Source organism: Callorhinchus milii, unplaced genomic scaffold, assembly GCF_018977255.1.
Source record: "Callorhinchus milii isolate IMCB2004 unplaced genomic scaffold, IMCB_Cmil_1.0 Scaffold54, whole genome shotgun sequence".
Classification (NCBI taxonomy): domain Eukaryota; kingdom Metazoa; phylum Chordata; class Chondrichthyes; order Chimaeriformes; family Callorhinchidae; genus Callorhinchus; species Callorhinchus milii.
In genome coordinates, this window is record NW_024704795.1 from 225380 (window position 1) to 239087 (window position 13708).

The 13708-nt window shown below is 50.1% G+C and overlaps 1 protein-coding gene across 2 annotated transcripts in view; it reads right to left on the reverse strand.

The window, feature by feature from the left end:
- Positions 1 to 13708, reverse strand: part of tmem63c (transmembrane protein 63C) — a 28508-nt gene that overhangs the window by 869 nt on the left and 13931 nt on the right. The window contains exons 14-22 of one of the 2 annotated variants that reach the window (XM_007910544.2): positions 12932 to 13085; positions 11923 to 12029; positions 11502 to 11588; positions 9961 to 10026; positions 7027 to 7189; positions 4533 to 4638; positions 3743 to 3910; positions 3354 to 3469; positions 610 to 684 (exon numbers count right to left, since the gene is read on the reverse strand). In XM_007910544.2, coding sequence (XP_007908735.1) covers positions 610 to 684; positions 3354 to 3469; positions 3743 to 3910; positions 4533 to 4638; positions 7027 to 7189; positions 9961 to 10026; positions 11502 to 11588; positions 11923 to 12029; positions 12932 to 13085 — 1042 coding nt within the window. Of the gene's footprint in view, positions 1 to 609; positions 685 to 1879; positions 2293 to 3353; positions 3470 to 3742; positions 3911 to 4532; positions 4639 to 7026; positions 7190 to 9960; positions 10027 to 11501; positions 11589 to 11922; positions 12030 to 12931; positions 13086 to 13708 lie in introns of those variants that run through there. The other variant, XM_007910546.2, reaches the window with a different exon arrangement.

The following is a 13708-nucleotide window of genomic DNA, read 5'->3' on the forward strand; positions in this document are numbered from 1 at the left end:
TTTCCACCACAACCTCTCCCTCAGTGCAGCTTCTCCCTCAATAGACACAAGGCTAAGAAATGCTTCATATCAATCTTTCCAACTGCCCAGCAAAGCCAGGATCCAACTGTTGTCTATCAACATACCAAGTCTTCGTCAAACCTGAGTGAAGAGGGGCTGAGGGAGGTGAGGAGGGGGTGTCAAGGAGGGGGTATGAGGTGGTTAAGACAGGATGTGGTGAGGACCAACAACTGTGAATTAAAATAGCACCTTCACGTAGGATAGCATCCCGGAACACTTTACAAAGACGAGTCACTCGCAGATGGAGAGAGGCGGCCATAGACATGGTTGAATCATAGATTTATACAGTACACAAGGAGGCCATTCGGCCCATCATGTCTGCGCTGCTCTTTGAAAAGAGTTTCCAATTCAATCCCACTCCCCCGCGCTCTCCCAATAGCAAACTTGTCCTCCCCAAATAATTATCTACAAGTTGTTATTGAATCCACCAGCTTTTGAAGAAATAGGTTTTAAGACAGGATTTAAAAGACAGAAGGGGAGGGAAAGAGTTCCAGAGGTTAAAGATGTAGAGTCCAAAGGTATAGCATTTAATGCCACTGAAATATTTACAGTGGAATTTGGTGTTGAAGATACGCTGGATCTCTCAGTGTCCGTGAAGCCACTCTCTGACTGCTGGTCTGCCATCTGCAAACGAAAGATTAATAAATAAAGGAGATTTACGTATTGAATACAGAAGATTGTGTGTTTGCTGTACAACTGTGAGTCAAGTTAGACCCTATACAGGATTCAGTAGTGTGCTGTGCTGGGGGAGCAGCACTGTCCCAAGGTCTCGTCCTTCAGATCAATAATAATTCAAAGTTCCCTTTACATGTTCAGACGCTTTAAGCTGCTGCGATACTGTTGGGAGATCAGGAGGGAGTTTCTCCCGGAGTCCTGGCCAACATTCCCTCCATTAATGCACCACTTACAGTAAACTCCACACTCACCACTTACACTAAACTCCACACTCATCTCACTAGTCTCCCCATGTGGAAGGCACTATATAAACACAATTTGTTGTTAGTAGTTGGAGATCCGGTCCGGGAAGCAGATTCCCACTGACGGCTAATCCTTACATTTAAAGTAAATAAAAATAAATCCTCCTGAACGTTTAAAATACTCAAAAGAATAATTTTAAATAATAATTCTGGCATTTTCTATAGCGCCTTACCACAGCTTCATGATGTCTCAAAGCGCTTCACAGAATATTCTGTAAAGTGGAGTGACTATATGTATTGTTGGCAAAACATACAATTGACAAAGAAAATAATAATTCTGTGCTCACCACTGGTGCGCCACATTGGCTGGCGGGAGTTTAAAAATGTGAAATGAATTTTTTAGCACACAAAATTTTAGATTCTAAATTGCGGACAAATGGGATCTGGATAGCTGGATACTGTACTTCATAACTGATTCTTTATTAATGTGCAAAATTAACAACCACATTTGCTGCAAATTACTTCCTGTGAAGCACTTTGAGATGCTTCAAAGTTAGACATTTTTTCAAATGGATATTACAATTAGGATTATTAGTAACTTTATTGCCTCAGTGGTTAGAGCACTCGCTTTGCAAGTGAGAGACCTGAGTTCAATTCCAGGCAGAGGGCGAAACCTTGGGCAAGTTTCCTTACTCCACACAGAGCCTAATAATAATCCCTCCAAAACCAAAAACACAATAATAAATTGGTCATTTTCAATCCATGACTGTTTGTGGGACATTGCTGTGCGCAATTGGCTGCCGCGTTCGCCCACAAATATACAGTCAATTCACTTTACAGTGTGTTCTGTGAAGCGCTTTGGGACGTCCTCCGGACGTGAAAAGCGCTATATCAAATGCAAGGATTATTATTATTATTAGTTCAAGAGTTCATTTGTAAAATAACTGATCCACATGAGTGAGTTACAGGCTGGAATTCAATCCAGGAATTTGGGGGTAAATATATAGAATAATGCAACCCTGTACTGAGTTACAGATGGGAATCTAATGCAGGGGTTGAAGAGATATCACACGACATGGATATACATGAGGCAGTCCAGCACGTTAGACATAGTTTGTGTCTCAGCCTCGCTCTAGACTAAGGAGCCAATGGAGTCTGTACATAGCAGTTAATCCAGGAGTCACCAGTAGTAACACCAGGAATCGTTCCAGGAGTTACTCAGGAATAATGCGGCCACAAATCTTTCTTCCTCATAATCTTGTTCTTTCTACCTGTCTTGGGTCTTTCTCTTCTTTCATCCTTGTTGCTGCACATCCTGGTGTCAGAATATAACAAATAAGAGAAACTGATCACACTGTATCTTTGTGTTTCCTCATCTGACCCAATAACAAACCTCACCCTCACTCCAAGAGATAATCAGGAGGTTCTACCTCATGTCTCCATCCCAGAGAACACTGCCGCCAGCCAGGCCCCAGCCGCCAGCCGGGCCCCAGCCACCAGCCGGGCCCCAGCCACCAGCCGGGCCCCAGCCGCCAGCCGGGCCCCAGCCGCCAGCCAGGCCCCAGCCGCCAGCCAGGCCCCAGCCAGGCCCCAGCCACCAGCCGGGCCCCAGCTGCCAGCCCCAGCCGCCAGCCAGGCCCCAGCCAGGCCCCAGCCACCAGCCGGGCCCCAGCCACCAGCCGGGCCCCAGCCGCCAGCCGGGCTCCAGCCACCGGCCGGGCCCCAGCTGCCAGCCAGGCCCCAGCCGCCAGCCAGGCCCCAGCCACCAGCCGGGCCCCAGCCACCAGCCGGGCCCCAGCCACCAGCCGGGCCCCAGCCGCCAGCCAGGCCCCAGCCGCCAGCCAGGCCCCAGCCAGGCCCCAGCCACCAGCCGGGCCCCAGCTGCCAGCCCCAGCCGCCAGCCAGGCCCCAGCCAGGCCCCAGCCACCAGCCGGGCCCCAGCCACCAGCCGGGCCCCAGCCGCCAGCCGGGCTCCAGCCACCGGCCGGGCCCCAGCTGCCAGCCAGGCCCCAGCCGCCAGCCAGGCCCCAGCCACCAGCCGAGCCCCAGCCACCAGCCGGGCCCCAGCCACCAGCCAGGCCCCAGCCAGGCCCCAGCCACCAGCCAGGCCCCAGCCACCAGCCTGGCCCCAGCCACCAGCCGGGCCCCAGCCACCAGCCGGGCCCCAGCCACCAGCCAGGCCCCAGCCAGGCCCCAGCCACCAGCCAGGCCCCAGCCACCAGCCTGGCCCCAGCCAGGCAGTTAGTGAGTGTGGCTTCTGCTTTGAAACCCCAGCGCGGGCAGCTGTGATGATTTCCGAGCTTGTATGAGCTGAGGGAAGGACATGACCATCCTGTAGGATCTGAGCGTCTCACACCTGAAACAGCAGAGTCTCACCTGGTAGCTGGGAACTTGCTGCTTCTTGAATCGTTTGATGCAAGCCCCAAGTATAGAGAAGATAATGCAAAAAAGCAGAGTGATAAACGTGAAGAGAGTGATGGGCTGGACCGGACCTGCAGAGACACAAGGTGGTAAATACCCACAATGCTGAACTCGGGCTTGGGTGGGGGGGGGGGGAACCCAGATAATTAAATACTCTGGCTCCCCCCAGCCATGTGCACTGCTCCCCCATATACATCCACATATCCTCTGTAACAACTGCTGGTCCCAGTGTGTGAGTTGAGCAACAGCAGCAAATCACATCTGTACAGCGCTATTCAGGTTTGAAAGACATCCCAGGGCACTGGAAAGGGCAGATACAGTGGGTGAGATGTAATAATACTTACCCAAGCGCAATACAGAGAAGAAGAGGAGCCAGAACATGCAGAGGATGGGGCCCATGATGACCTGACTGACAGCCGCAGAGTGAATGTGCTGATCCAGTTTGGTCGGGACGCAGGCATAGTAAATGTTGTAGCGATCCACCAGGTGCTTGAGCAGCATGTACACCAGCCCTGCACACAAGGACAGAGGGAGAGAGAGAAGAAAGGACAGGGTTTGAACAAGAAAAAAATGGAGAGAGAGAGAGAAAGAAAACGAGAGAGAGAGAAAACGGGAATGGGAGCGCATGGGAATGTTGTGAGAGAAGGCAGCACAGGATATGAAAGAGGCGCGAGTACAAGAAAATGAAAACACGAGAGAAAGAGTGTGAGAGAGAACATGGAAGAGTGAGAGAGAGAGAACATGGGAGAGAGAGAGAAAATATGGGAGAGAGAGAGAGAAAATATGGGAGAGAGAGAGAGAAAACATGGGAGAGAGAGAGAAAACATGAGAGAGAGAGAAAATATGGAAGGGAGGGAGGGAGGGAGGGAGAGAGAGAGAGAGAGAGAACATGGGAGAGGGCGAGAGGGGGAAACAAGTGAGTGAGAGCAGGAGACCAAGTGAACATGAGAATGAGAGTAAGAGCATAAGGGAAAGAGAGAGTGAAAGTGACAGACGTGTGAGAGCAAGAGTGAGACGGTGAGAGGTTGAATGTGAGTGAGAGGGAGAAGGTAAAAAGTGATTACAAAAGAGAATGGGAGAGGTAAAGAGCAAGAGGGAGAGTGTGCGGGGCAATTGTGATAACTCCACACTCACCAAAGGGGACAATGAGTGGGCATGTGATGCTGTACGTCATCACAACAGCAAAGCTGCACATGGTCCAGGCGTATTCTAACCCGTACTGATACTCATAGGCCTGACTCTGCAGACACAAAGAGATATAAATACTCAGAGAGGAGTGAATCATCCCCTGTTACCAGTGTGTACCCAGCAAACCTTCCCAAACAACTCCATGTCCTGCCCCCACTTCCTCAGGGTTCTACCCTTGTTCCTCTCCCCCTTGGTGACATCAGTCACAGACCATTCACTTCCAGGTGAATATGGATAATGCTCAATTCTCCCTCAACTCCAGTATCTCGGCTGCCCTGAGCCTGACTCACACACCAAGACCTGAACTTCCTTCAACTGAACAAAAATTGACAAAACCGAATGGCTTAAACAAGTCCTAAGTGTTACTTTTGTATTATATACAATCAGGAACTGACACAGAAACACAAGTCAGATAGCACCAAACGGGAATGAATCCTTTTATCGGACGTGTACTGTACACAAGGGAACTAGTACACACACACACACATAATCAGTTGTTAGCATTCTTGCCTCCAAGTCAAAGACTTGTGGATTTAAGCCCGATGTCAGGCCTGGGAACTCAAAGTCTAGGCTGATGCTCTAGTCCGCACCACATGACAGAGACACCGCCCTTCGGATTAAACATTAAATCAAGGACTTGTCTGTGCCTGCTCAGGTGGACGTTAAAGATTCCATTGGCAATACTAGCAACAGTCCCCCACATAAACATGGTCCTTCGCATGGTAATGGCTATTTGTGGGACATTGCTACGTGCAAATTGGCTGCTGCATTCATCTACAAAATACACAGTCACTACACTTTACAGTAAATCCTGCGAAACTCTTTGAGAACTTCTCACAACGTGGAAGGCATTACAATCAAATGCAGAGGGTTAGGAACTAGTAGTGAAATTTTATTCCACATGGGAGTAAATTACTGCCTTTTACCTCAAATTCAAGATCCTCATCCTCACTTTCAAGGCTATCCATGGCCTTGCCCCCTCCTACCTCTCTGACCTGCTGATTCCCTACCAACCTGCCCGCTCCCTCCATTCAGCGGATTCTGGCTGCTCCATGTCTCCCGCCCGACCTGTCATCGGTGGCCGAGATTTCAGCCTCTCTGCCCCCACACTCTGGAACTCCATCCCACGGTCCCTTCGCCTCGCTTCCTCCCTTGCCCCCTTCAAGGCCGGTCTCAAGATCCACTTCTTCAATCGTGCATTTGGTCGCCCTCTCACCTCTCTGCCTTCCCTCACCCCTACACCACCCCTCCCCCATGCTCACATCCTGACCCGATTGTCCAGCGCCTTGGGACGTCCTGCCGACATGAATGGTGCTCTATAAATGTAATTTTGTTGTTGTTGTATTGTACAGTACAATAACAACACAACTTATATAGCACCCTGCACACAGGGTAGCGTCTCAAAGCGCACAGAGTACAGTACACACAGGAGCCAGCATGGGGACACACAGTTTGCATCTAGTCAAGTAAAACAGCAAATGATGGTGAGAAACAGATGAGGGTTTCGGATGATTGATTCCCAAGCTGTCTGATGGCCACTAGTGTAGGCACAGTTGGTGGAATACTTTTTCTCCATGTGAACAGTGGAGGAAAAAAGCATTTTCTGAGTTATCAATCTCCTCAAACAGCAGCCTCACTGCTAATGCAACCCAATTTTCCATCTATCCACTTTCTGCTGTGGAGTGAATCTTTCCCCTGACCAGCACTGTACCCACATCTATTCTAATAATGAACCCTATTCCAATAATAATCACTTACATTTATCCATATTGAACAGCATTTGCCATTTGCTGTCCCAGCAACAAAAATAATCTGACTTCCCAGATTGGCCTCAATATTGATTTCAAACATTTCAGACCATAACAGCTGACCTTCCCCACCCCTGTGAGCATCACTACATCATCTTGGTCCCAGACATACCTTTTCTCTCTCTGGTCTGTTTGTTTTGTTGCAATTTCCACCCCCTGCCCCCCTTTGTTTTGCATCTTTCACCCATCAACCCCTGTTCTCTACCCCATTTTCTCCTTTGTTTTCTTTGCCCAGCCTCCCCGCTCTCTGTTAGTCCTTAAAAGCTTCTCCATCCCAACATGCCCCAGTTCTGGCGAAGGGTTGTGGACTCGAAGGGTTGTCTCACTTTCCTTTCTCCACAGAAGCTGCCTGACCGGCAGAGTGTTCCCAGCCACTTGTGTTTTTGTATTCCCAGATTGTTGGATTTGCTGTCACTCACTGCCACAGACTGAGGCTCTGCGTTAATCAGCTTTCTATTTGTAAGTGATATGATTGATATATTTTGGGACATGATAAGCCCCGACATAAAACACAACGCCTATTATTTATTACAAGTAAAATGTGCTTCCTTAGCACAGCTGAACCCTGGGTAACTTCCATCTGGTTAATCAACAGTCTGAGCCGAGCAAGAAACATTGTGCACAGAACATACCTTCTTCACATGGATCTGCTCAGGTTCTGTTTTAGCAAAGCACAATCGCAAGGCGTAAACGATCAGACCCGGAATCCGCAGAAGTTCCATCGCGGTACCAATTAGACTGGATGTTATGATGTAATTAACAAAGAAAGCGCCATTATCTGGGAGAAAGACACATCTACAACAAAATGTGCAGAATTACATTCTGAACAACAGAGGCAGAGAGAGATATAACAGCGATTTACAGACTGGAATCCAATTCAAGGGTTGGGGGGGGGGGTCATATATAGAATATTGCACCCCACCCCCCCCCCCCCCTCCGAGCTGGAATCTCACCCAGGGATTTGGGGGGGGGATGGGAATACAGAATAACAGACCACACCCCCACCCAAGGAGTGGACAATATAACAATTTACATTTATGTTGCACCTTTCAAATTAGGACGACATCTCAAAACACTTCACAGCCCACTGGGAGCCCAAACTGCGGACAGGGAGAGCTGGGGTGGGGGGAAGGTGCCTAAATCACAGTGCAAAGGTCTTAATGTGGAATTTAAAGGGGTTGTTGGGAGGAGGGTGGGGGGGAGGCAAGGCAGAGGGGCTCTAAGATGGGAGTTCCAGAGTGCGGGCAAAATGGCTAAACGTTCCCCCATTTAGGGGTCCCTTTGCGGGCGACATGGAGCAGTTGAGCAAAGGACATTAATGGCTGGGACATTAGGTAAACAGGTCACAGAAGTTGAGTGGCCAAAGACATGGGGGACTTGAACACGAAGATGAGGAGATTGAATTCAATCCTCTGAGGAGTGTGTGTGAGTGTGGGTGTGAGTGAGTGGCTGTGAGTGTGTGGCCAGAAGCCAGTGGAGCTGAGAGATGGTGTGTGTGAGTCTGTGTATGTGTGGGTGTGAGTGTGAATGTGAGCGTGAGTATGGGTGTGAGTAGGTGTGAGGTGTATGTGTGTGTGTGGGTGTGAGCGGTTGTGTGAATTTGTGGGTGTGAGTAGGTGTGTGTGAATGGGAATATGTGAGTGTGGGTGTGTGTATGAGTGGATGTGTGTGGGTGTTATTGTGGGTGTGAGTGTAGGTGTGATTGTGGGTGTGAGTAATTGTGGGTGTGGTTGTAGGTGTGAGTGTGATTATAGGTGTGATTGTGAGTGAGTGTGATTGTGTGTATTAGTGCGATTGTGGGTGATTGTGGGTGAGTGAGTGTGGGTGTGTGAGTGCGAGTGTGTGAGTGCGAGTGTGGGTGTGTGAGTGTGGGTGTGGGTGTGTGAGTGAGTGAGTGTGGGTGTGTGAGTGCGAGTGTGGGTGTGTGAGTGAGTGTGGGTGTGTGAGTGAATGTGGGTGTGTGAGTGATTCTGGGTGTGTGAGTGTGGGTGTGTGAGTGATTCTGGGTGTGTGAGTGTGGGTGTGTGAGTGAGTGTGGGTGTGTGAGTGCGAGTGTGGGTGTGTGATTCTGGGTGTGTGAGTGTGGGTGTGTGAGTGAGTGTGGGTGTGTGAGTGCGAGTGTGGGTGTGTGATTCTGGGTGTGTGAGTGTGGGTGTGTGAGTGCGAGTGTGGGTGTGTGATTCTGGGTGTGTGAGTGTGGGTGTGTGACTGAGTGTGGGTGTGTGAGTGCGAGTGTGGGTGTGTGATTCTGGGTGTGTGAGTGTGGGTGTGTGAGTGAGTGTGGGTGTGTGAGTGCGAGTGTGGGTGTGTGATTCTGGGTGTGTGAGTGTGAGTGAGTGTGGGTGTTATTGTGGGTGTGAGTGTAGGTGTGATTGTGGGTGTGAGTAATTGTGGGTGTGGTTGTAGGTGTGAGTGTGATTATAGGTGTGATTGTGAGTGAGTGTGATTGTGTGTATTAGTGCGATTGTGGGTGATTGTGGGTGAGTGAGTGTGGGTGTGTGAGTGCGAGTGTGGGTGTGTGAGTGTGGGTGTGTGAGTGTGGGTGTGGGTGTGTGAGTGAGTGTGGGTGTGTGAGTGCGAGTGTGGGTGTGTGAGTGAGTGTGGGTGTGTGAGTGAGTGTGGGTGTGTGAGTGATTCTGGGTGTGTGAGTGTGGGTGTGTGAGTGATTCTGGGTGTGTGAGTGTGGGTGTGTGAGTGAGTGTGGGTGTGTGAGTGCGAGTGTGGGTGTGTGATTCTGGGTGTGTGAGTGTGGGTGTGTGAGTGAGTGTGGGTGTGTGAGTGCGAGTGTGGGTGTGTGATTCTGGGTGTGTGAGTGTGGGTGTGTGAGTGCGAGTGTGGGTGTGTGATTCTGGGTGTGTGAGTGTGGGTGTGTGACTGAGTGTGGGTGTGTGAGTGCGAGTGTGGGTGTGTGATTCTGGGTGTGTGAGTGTGGGTGTGTGAGTGAGTGTGGGTGTGTGATTCTGGGTGTGTGAGTGTGGGTGTGTGAGTGAGTGTGGGTGTGTGAGTGCGAGTGTGGGTGTGTGATTCTGGGTGTGTGAGTGTGGGTGTGAGTGAGTGTGGGTGTGTGATTCTGGGTGTGTGAGTGTGGGTGTGTGAGTGAGTGTGGGTGTGTGAGTGCGAGTGTGGGTGTGTGATTCTGGGTGTGTGAGTGTGGGTGTGTGAGTGAGTGTGGGTGTGTGATTCTGGGTGTGTGAGTGTGGGTGTGTGAGTGAGTGTGGGTGTGTGAGTGCGAGTGTGGGTGTGTGATTCTGGGTGTGTGAGTGTGGGTGTGTGAGTGAGTGTGGGTGTGTGAGTGCGAGTGTGGGTGTGTGATTCTGGGTGTGTGAGTGTGGGTGTGAGTGAGTGTGGGTGTGTGATTCTGGGTGTGTGAGTGTGGGTGTGTGAGTGAGTGTGGGTGTGTGAGTGCGAGTGTGGGTGTGTGATTCTGGGTGTGTGAGTGTGGGTGTGTGAGTGAGTGTGGGTGTGTGAGTGCGAGTGTGGGTGTGTGATTCTGGGTGTGTGAGTGTGGGTGTGTGAAAAACAACATTTTGCTCATTGCTACAAACAACCAGAAAAGCAAAACTCACTGAAATTTAATGTTGGCTTGATCAAGAAAGTGGATGTCAAACAACCATCGGAAAAAGACGTCGAGGCTGGAATAGAGAAGCAGAGTTTCACACACATGAAAAGATCGCCCTAACTGCAGAGTTAGGACGGTGCCAGGGGTGGGGGGAGCAGGCAGAGCCAGGTGATAATAATAATCCTTGCATTTGATACAGTGCCTCATCACGTCTTCGAGACGTCTCAAAGTGCTTCACAGGATACACTGTAAAGTGAATTAACTGTATATTTTGTGGGCGAAATGAGGCAGCCGATTGCATACAGCAGCGTCCCACAAACAGCCGTGGATTAAGTAACCAAATTATATTTTATTTTGAAGGGATTATTACACCCAGAAAAGCGATCTGACTAACAACCAGGTTTCTACTTACTGTTAGGTAAACAGAGACGTGTGGAGTAAGGAAACTTGCTCAACATTTTGTCCTGGCCGGGATTCAAACTTGCAGGACTTCACAATACAATACAGTGAGTTATGTGTCAAATCTCTTCAATAATAATAATCCTTGCATTTGATACAGTGCCTTTTAGGTCAGGAGAACGTTCCAAAGTGCTTCACAGGGTATTCTGTAAAGTGCAGTGTTTTGGAAACGAATGGATGGAGTGGGCGGCTGAGCATCGTGTGGGGGGGGCTACCTAGAAGTGGGGGATACCCGAAGAGGTCAAGAGATAGGTTGTTAGAATGAAAATGGAGAGAGGGGTGGTGGGGGGGCAGGTCGGTTATCACAGTGACAAGAGTGGATCTGGGCAGTGTGATCCCAGAGCTGGGGTAGGGTAACGACCCGGAGCTTTTCAAAATGACATTAACAACAACAACAACATGACATGTGTATCACGCCTTTCATGTCGGGAGGACGTCCCAAGGCACTGGACAATGTATAACATTTCAGACCCGAGCTGGGGTCGGGGGGGGTGGGGAGAAGGGAGGGGAGGGGAAGGGGGGTGACCGATGGCATGGTCGAATAATGATCTTAAAGTCAATCCGCTGGGGGAGAGGAAACCCTTGGTGCTGGTGAGGATGTGAGTGATGAGCTTGGGATGATGTATAATCTGGAGAAGTACATTGTACGAGGCAAGTGTAGGAAATGTACCATTATAAAGATACAAAATGAACTTGGTGAACACCAGGATCAGACGATAGGCATCTGGCAAATGGGGCAGAATCTCCACCAAACTTCACCATGATCCAGGAGGTTGGTGTGTGTGTCTGGTTACTAATTTATAATAATCATCTTTGCATTGCTTATAACGTTTTATTATCTCAAAACACTTCACAGGGAATTCCTGGGAAATGTAGTGATTTTATTTGTAGGGAATCAAACAACCAATGTGCAAATGACAAGGTCTCCCACCAGCCGTGAGGGAAACAATCAATTCATCTGGAGAATCGTAATCACGTGATTGGAGCCCACAGCATTTGTGACAGTTTCTTATATAAAGTTCCCAACCTCAAGGATATTTTTTCAAGTGAAAGCAGAGGATTGTCAGGAGGATAGTAAATAGTCAATACCTGGTCAGGCCCAGAGAGGGCAGAATAATCACCATGAAAACCAGGAAGAAATAACATTTGTGCATCGTCACTTGGTTCTCAGTGGATCTGAAACAAATCACATGAAAATACTGAAACACTTTTATCGTTTGCAGGTGTGTTTAGGACGGACAGGATCATAAACTGGAGGGAATCCGAGCTCATGATGTGTCTGTGAATCATCAGCTTTGTATTTGATGCGATGTCTCACATCAGGAGCTTCTCTCAAAATGCTTCAAAGAATTTTACTGTAAAGTGAAGCGAATTGTGTTTCGTGGGGAAACGTGACAGACAATCTGCAGCAATCAGCATCCCATAACAGCGAGCAAGTGAATGATAAACATGAGAATGTGAGTGGGGAAGGGGGCAGCTGTGTGTGGGGTGGGGGGGTGGTGGTTAATACCGTGTCCAGTGACACTCGAAGAATGCTGAGCGGTAAACGATGAACGGCAAAACGTGAGAGAAACCCCAGAGCAGCAGCGTCGGGAAGAACTGAGTCACAATTGGATTCTGCAAAGAAATAAAAGCATCTGAGGAGACATTCCTGCTCCGTAACCTCCACACACACAACCCCCTCAGCACGCGCGCACACACACACACACACACCCCTCAGCACGCACACACACCACTCAGCCCACACACACACCACTCAGCGCGCGCGCACACACACACACAGCCCTCAGCACACACACACACCCCTCAGCACGCACACACACACACACACACCCCTCAGCACGCACACACACCACTCAGCCCCCACACACACACACCCCCCTCAGCGCGCGCGCACACACACACAGCCCTCAGCGCGCGCGCACACACACACACAGCCCTCAGCACACACACACACCCCTCAGCACGCACACACACCACTCAGCCCCCACACACACACACCCCCCTCAGCGCGCGCGCACACACACACAGCCCTCAGCGCGCGCGCACACACACACACAGCCCTCAGCACACACACACACCCCTCAGCACGCACACACACACACACACACCCCTCAGCACGCACACACACCACTCAGCCCACACACACACACACACAGCCCTCAGCGCGCGCGCGCACACACAGCCCTCAGCGCACACACACACACAGCCCTCAGCACACACACACACAGCCCTCAGCACACACACAGCCCTCAGCACACACACACATACCCCTCAGTGCACACACACACACACACAGCCCTCAGCGCACACACACACACAGCCCTCAGCGCACACACACACACACAGCCCTCAGTGCACACACACACAGCCCTCAGTGCACACACACACACACACAACCCTCAGCATACACACAGCCCTCAGCACACACACCTAAACACAGGCTGTCACAAGCAGAGTAGAGATATGGAGGAGGGAGAGGTACGGGGTGGGGGGGAGAGTTTAGGATGAAGAGTTACCTTGAGGCTCTGGATGGGATTGGTGACATTGAACCTGTCCATGGTGTTGACAATAATGGCCGGCGTGGTGAGGAAGAAGAGTAGGATGAAGAGGAAGGTGTTGAGGACGATGCAGCGAATCCACCACTCGGTGCTCTGAACAGACAGATTCTCCCTGAACCGACAGGAAAATGGGATAGTTACAAACAGAGACTGTTTGGTGACTGTGTAATGACTGGTTTGATACACACTCTCAGGGCTCAGGAGGTGGAGGTGTTTACAGATCAGTGTAGTGACTGTACAGAGTCTGTAAGGCAAACACAGCAGGAATTTTACACACAATTTTGCTAAAGAGTCTCCAAACCAAACAAAGTATTGGAAACCCACCACCGGGAAACGCTCCCCAGTGTCGGGAAACTGGCCAACAATCTCGAAAATAATATTGCTTCTCACTTCCAGGCTGTTTTTTGGGGATATTGGTGTGTGCTGATTGGCTGCCACGTTCGCCTACAATAAACACAGTCACTACACTTCACAGTAGAATCCTGTAGACAATCCTCCGTGTAAATATCTACATGTGTAAATAGGTGAAGCCGATCAGCAGCTCGTCTCCCCGTGTCAGATAATAATAATCCTTGTTGTGTTGATGAAAACAGAACAATTGGTTCTAGTTTTGTTTGTGATCTCAGCCGAGAGGCTCTGCCCCCGCCCGGCCTCCCCTCCTGACAACCCGAATATTAATCACAGGACATTGTTCCCAGAGCCTGAGCTGCCACCTGAACCCTGGCTCCTGGCCCC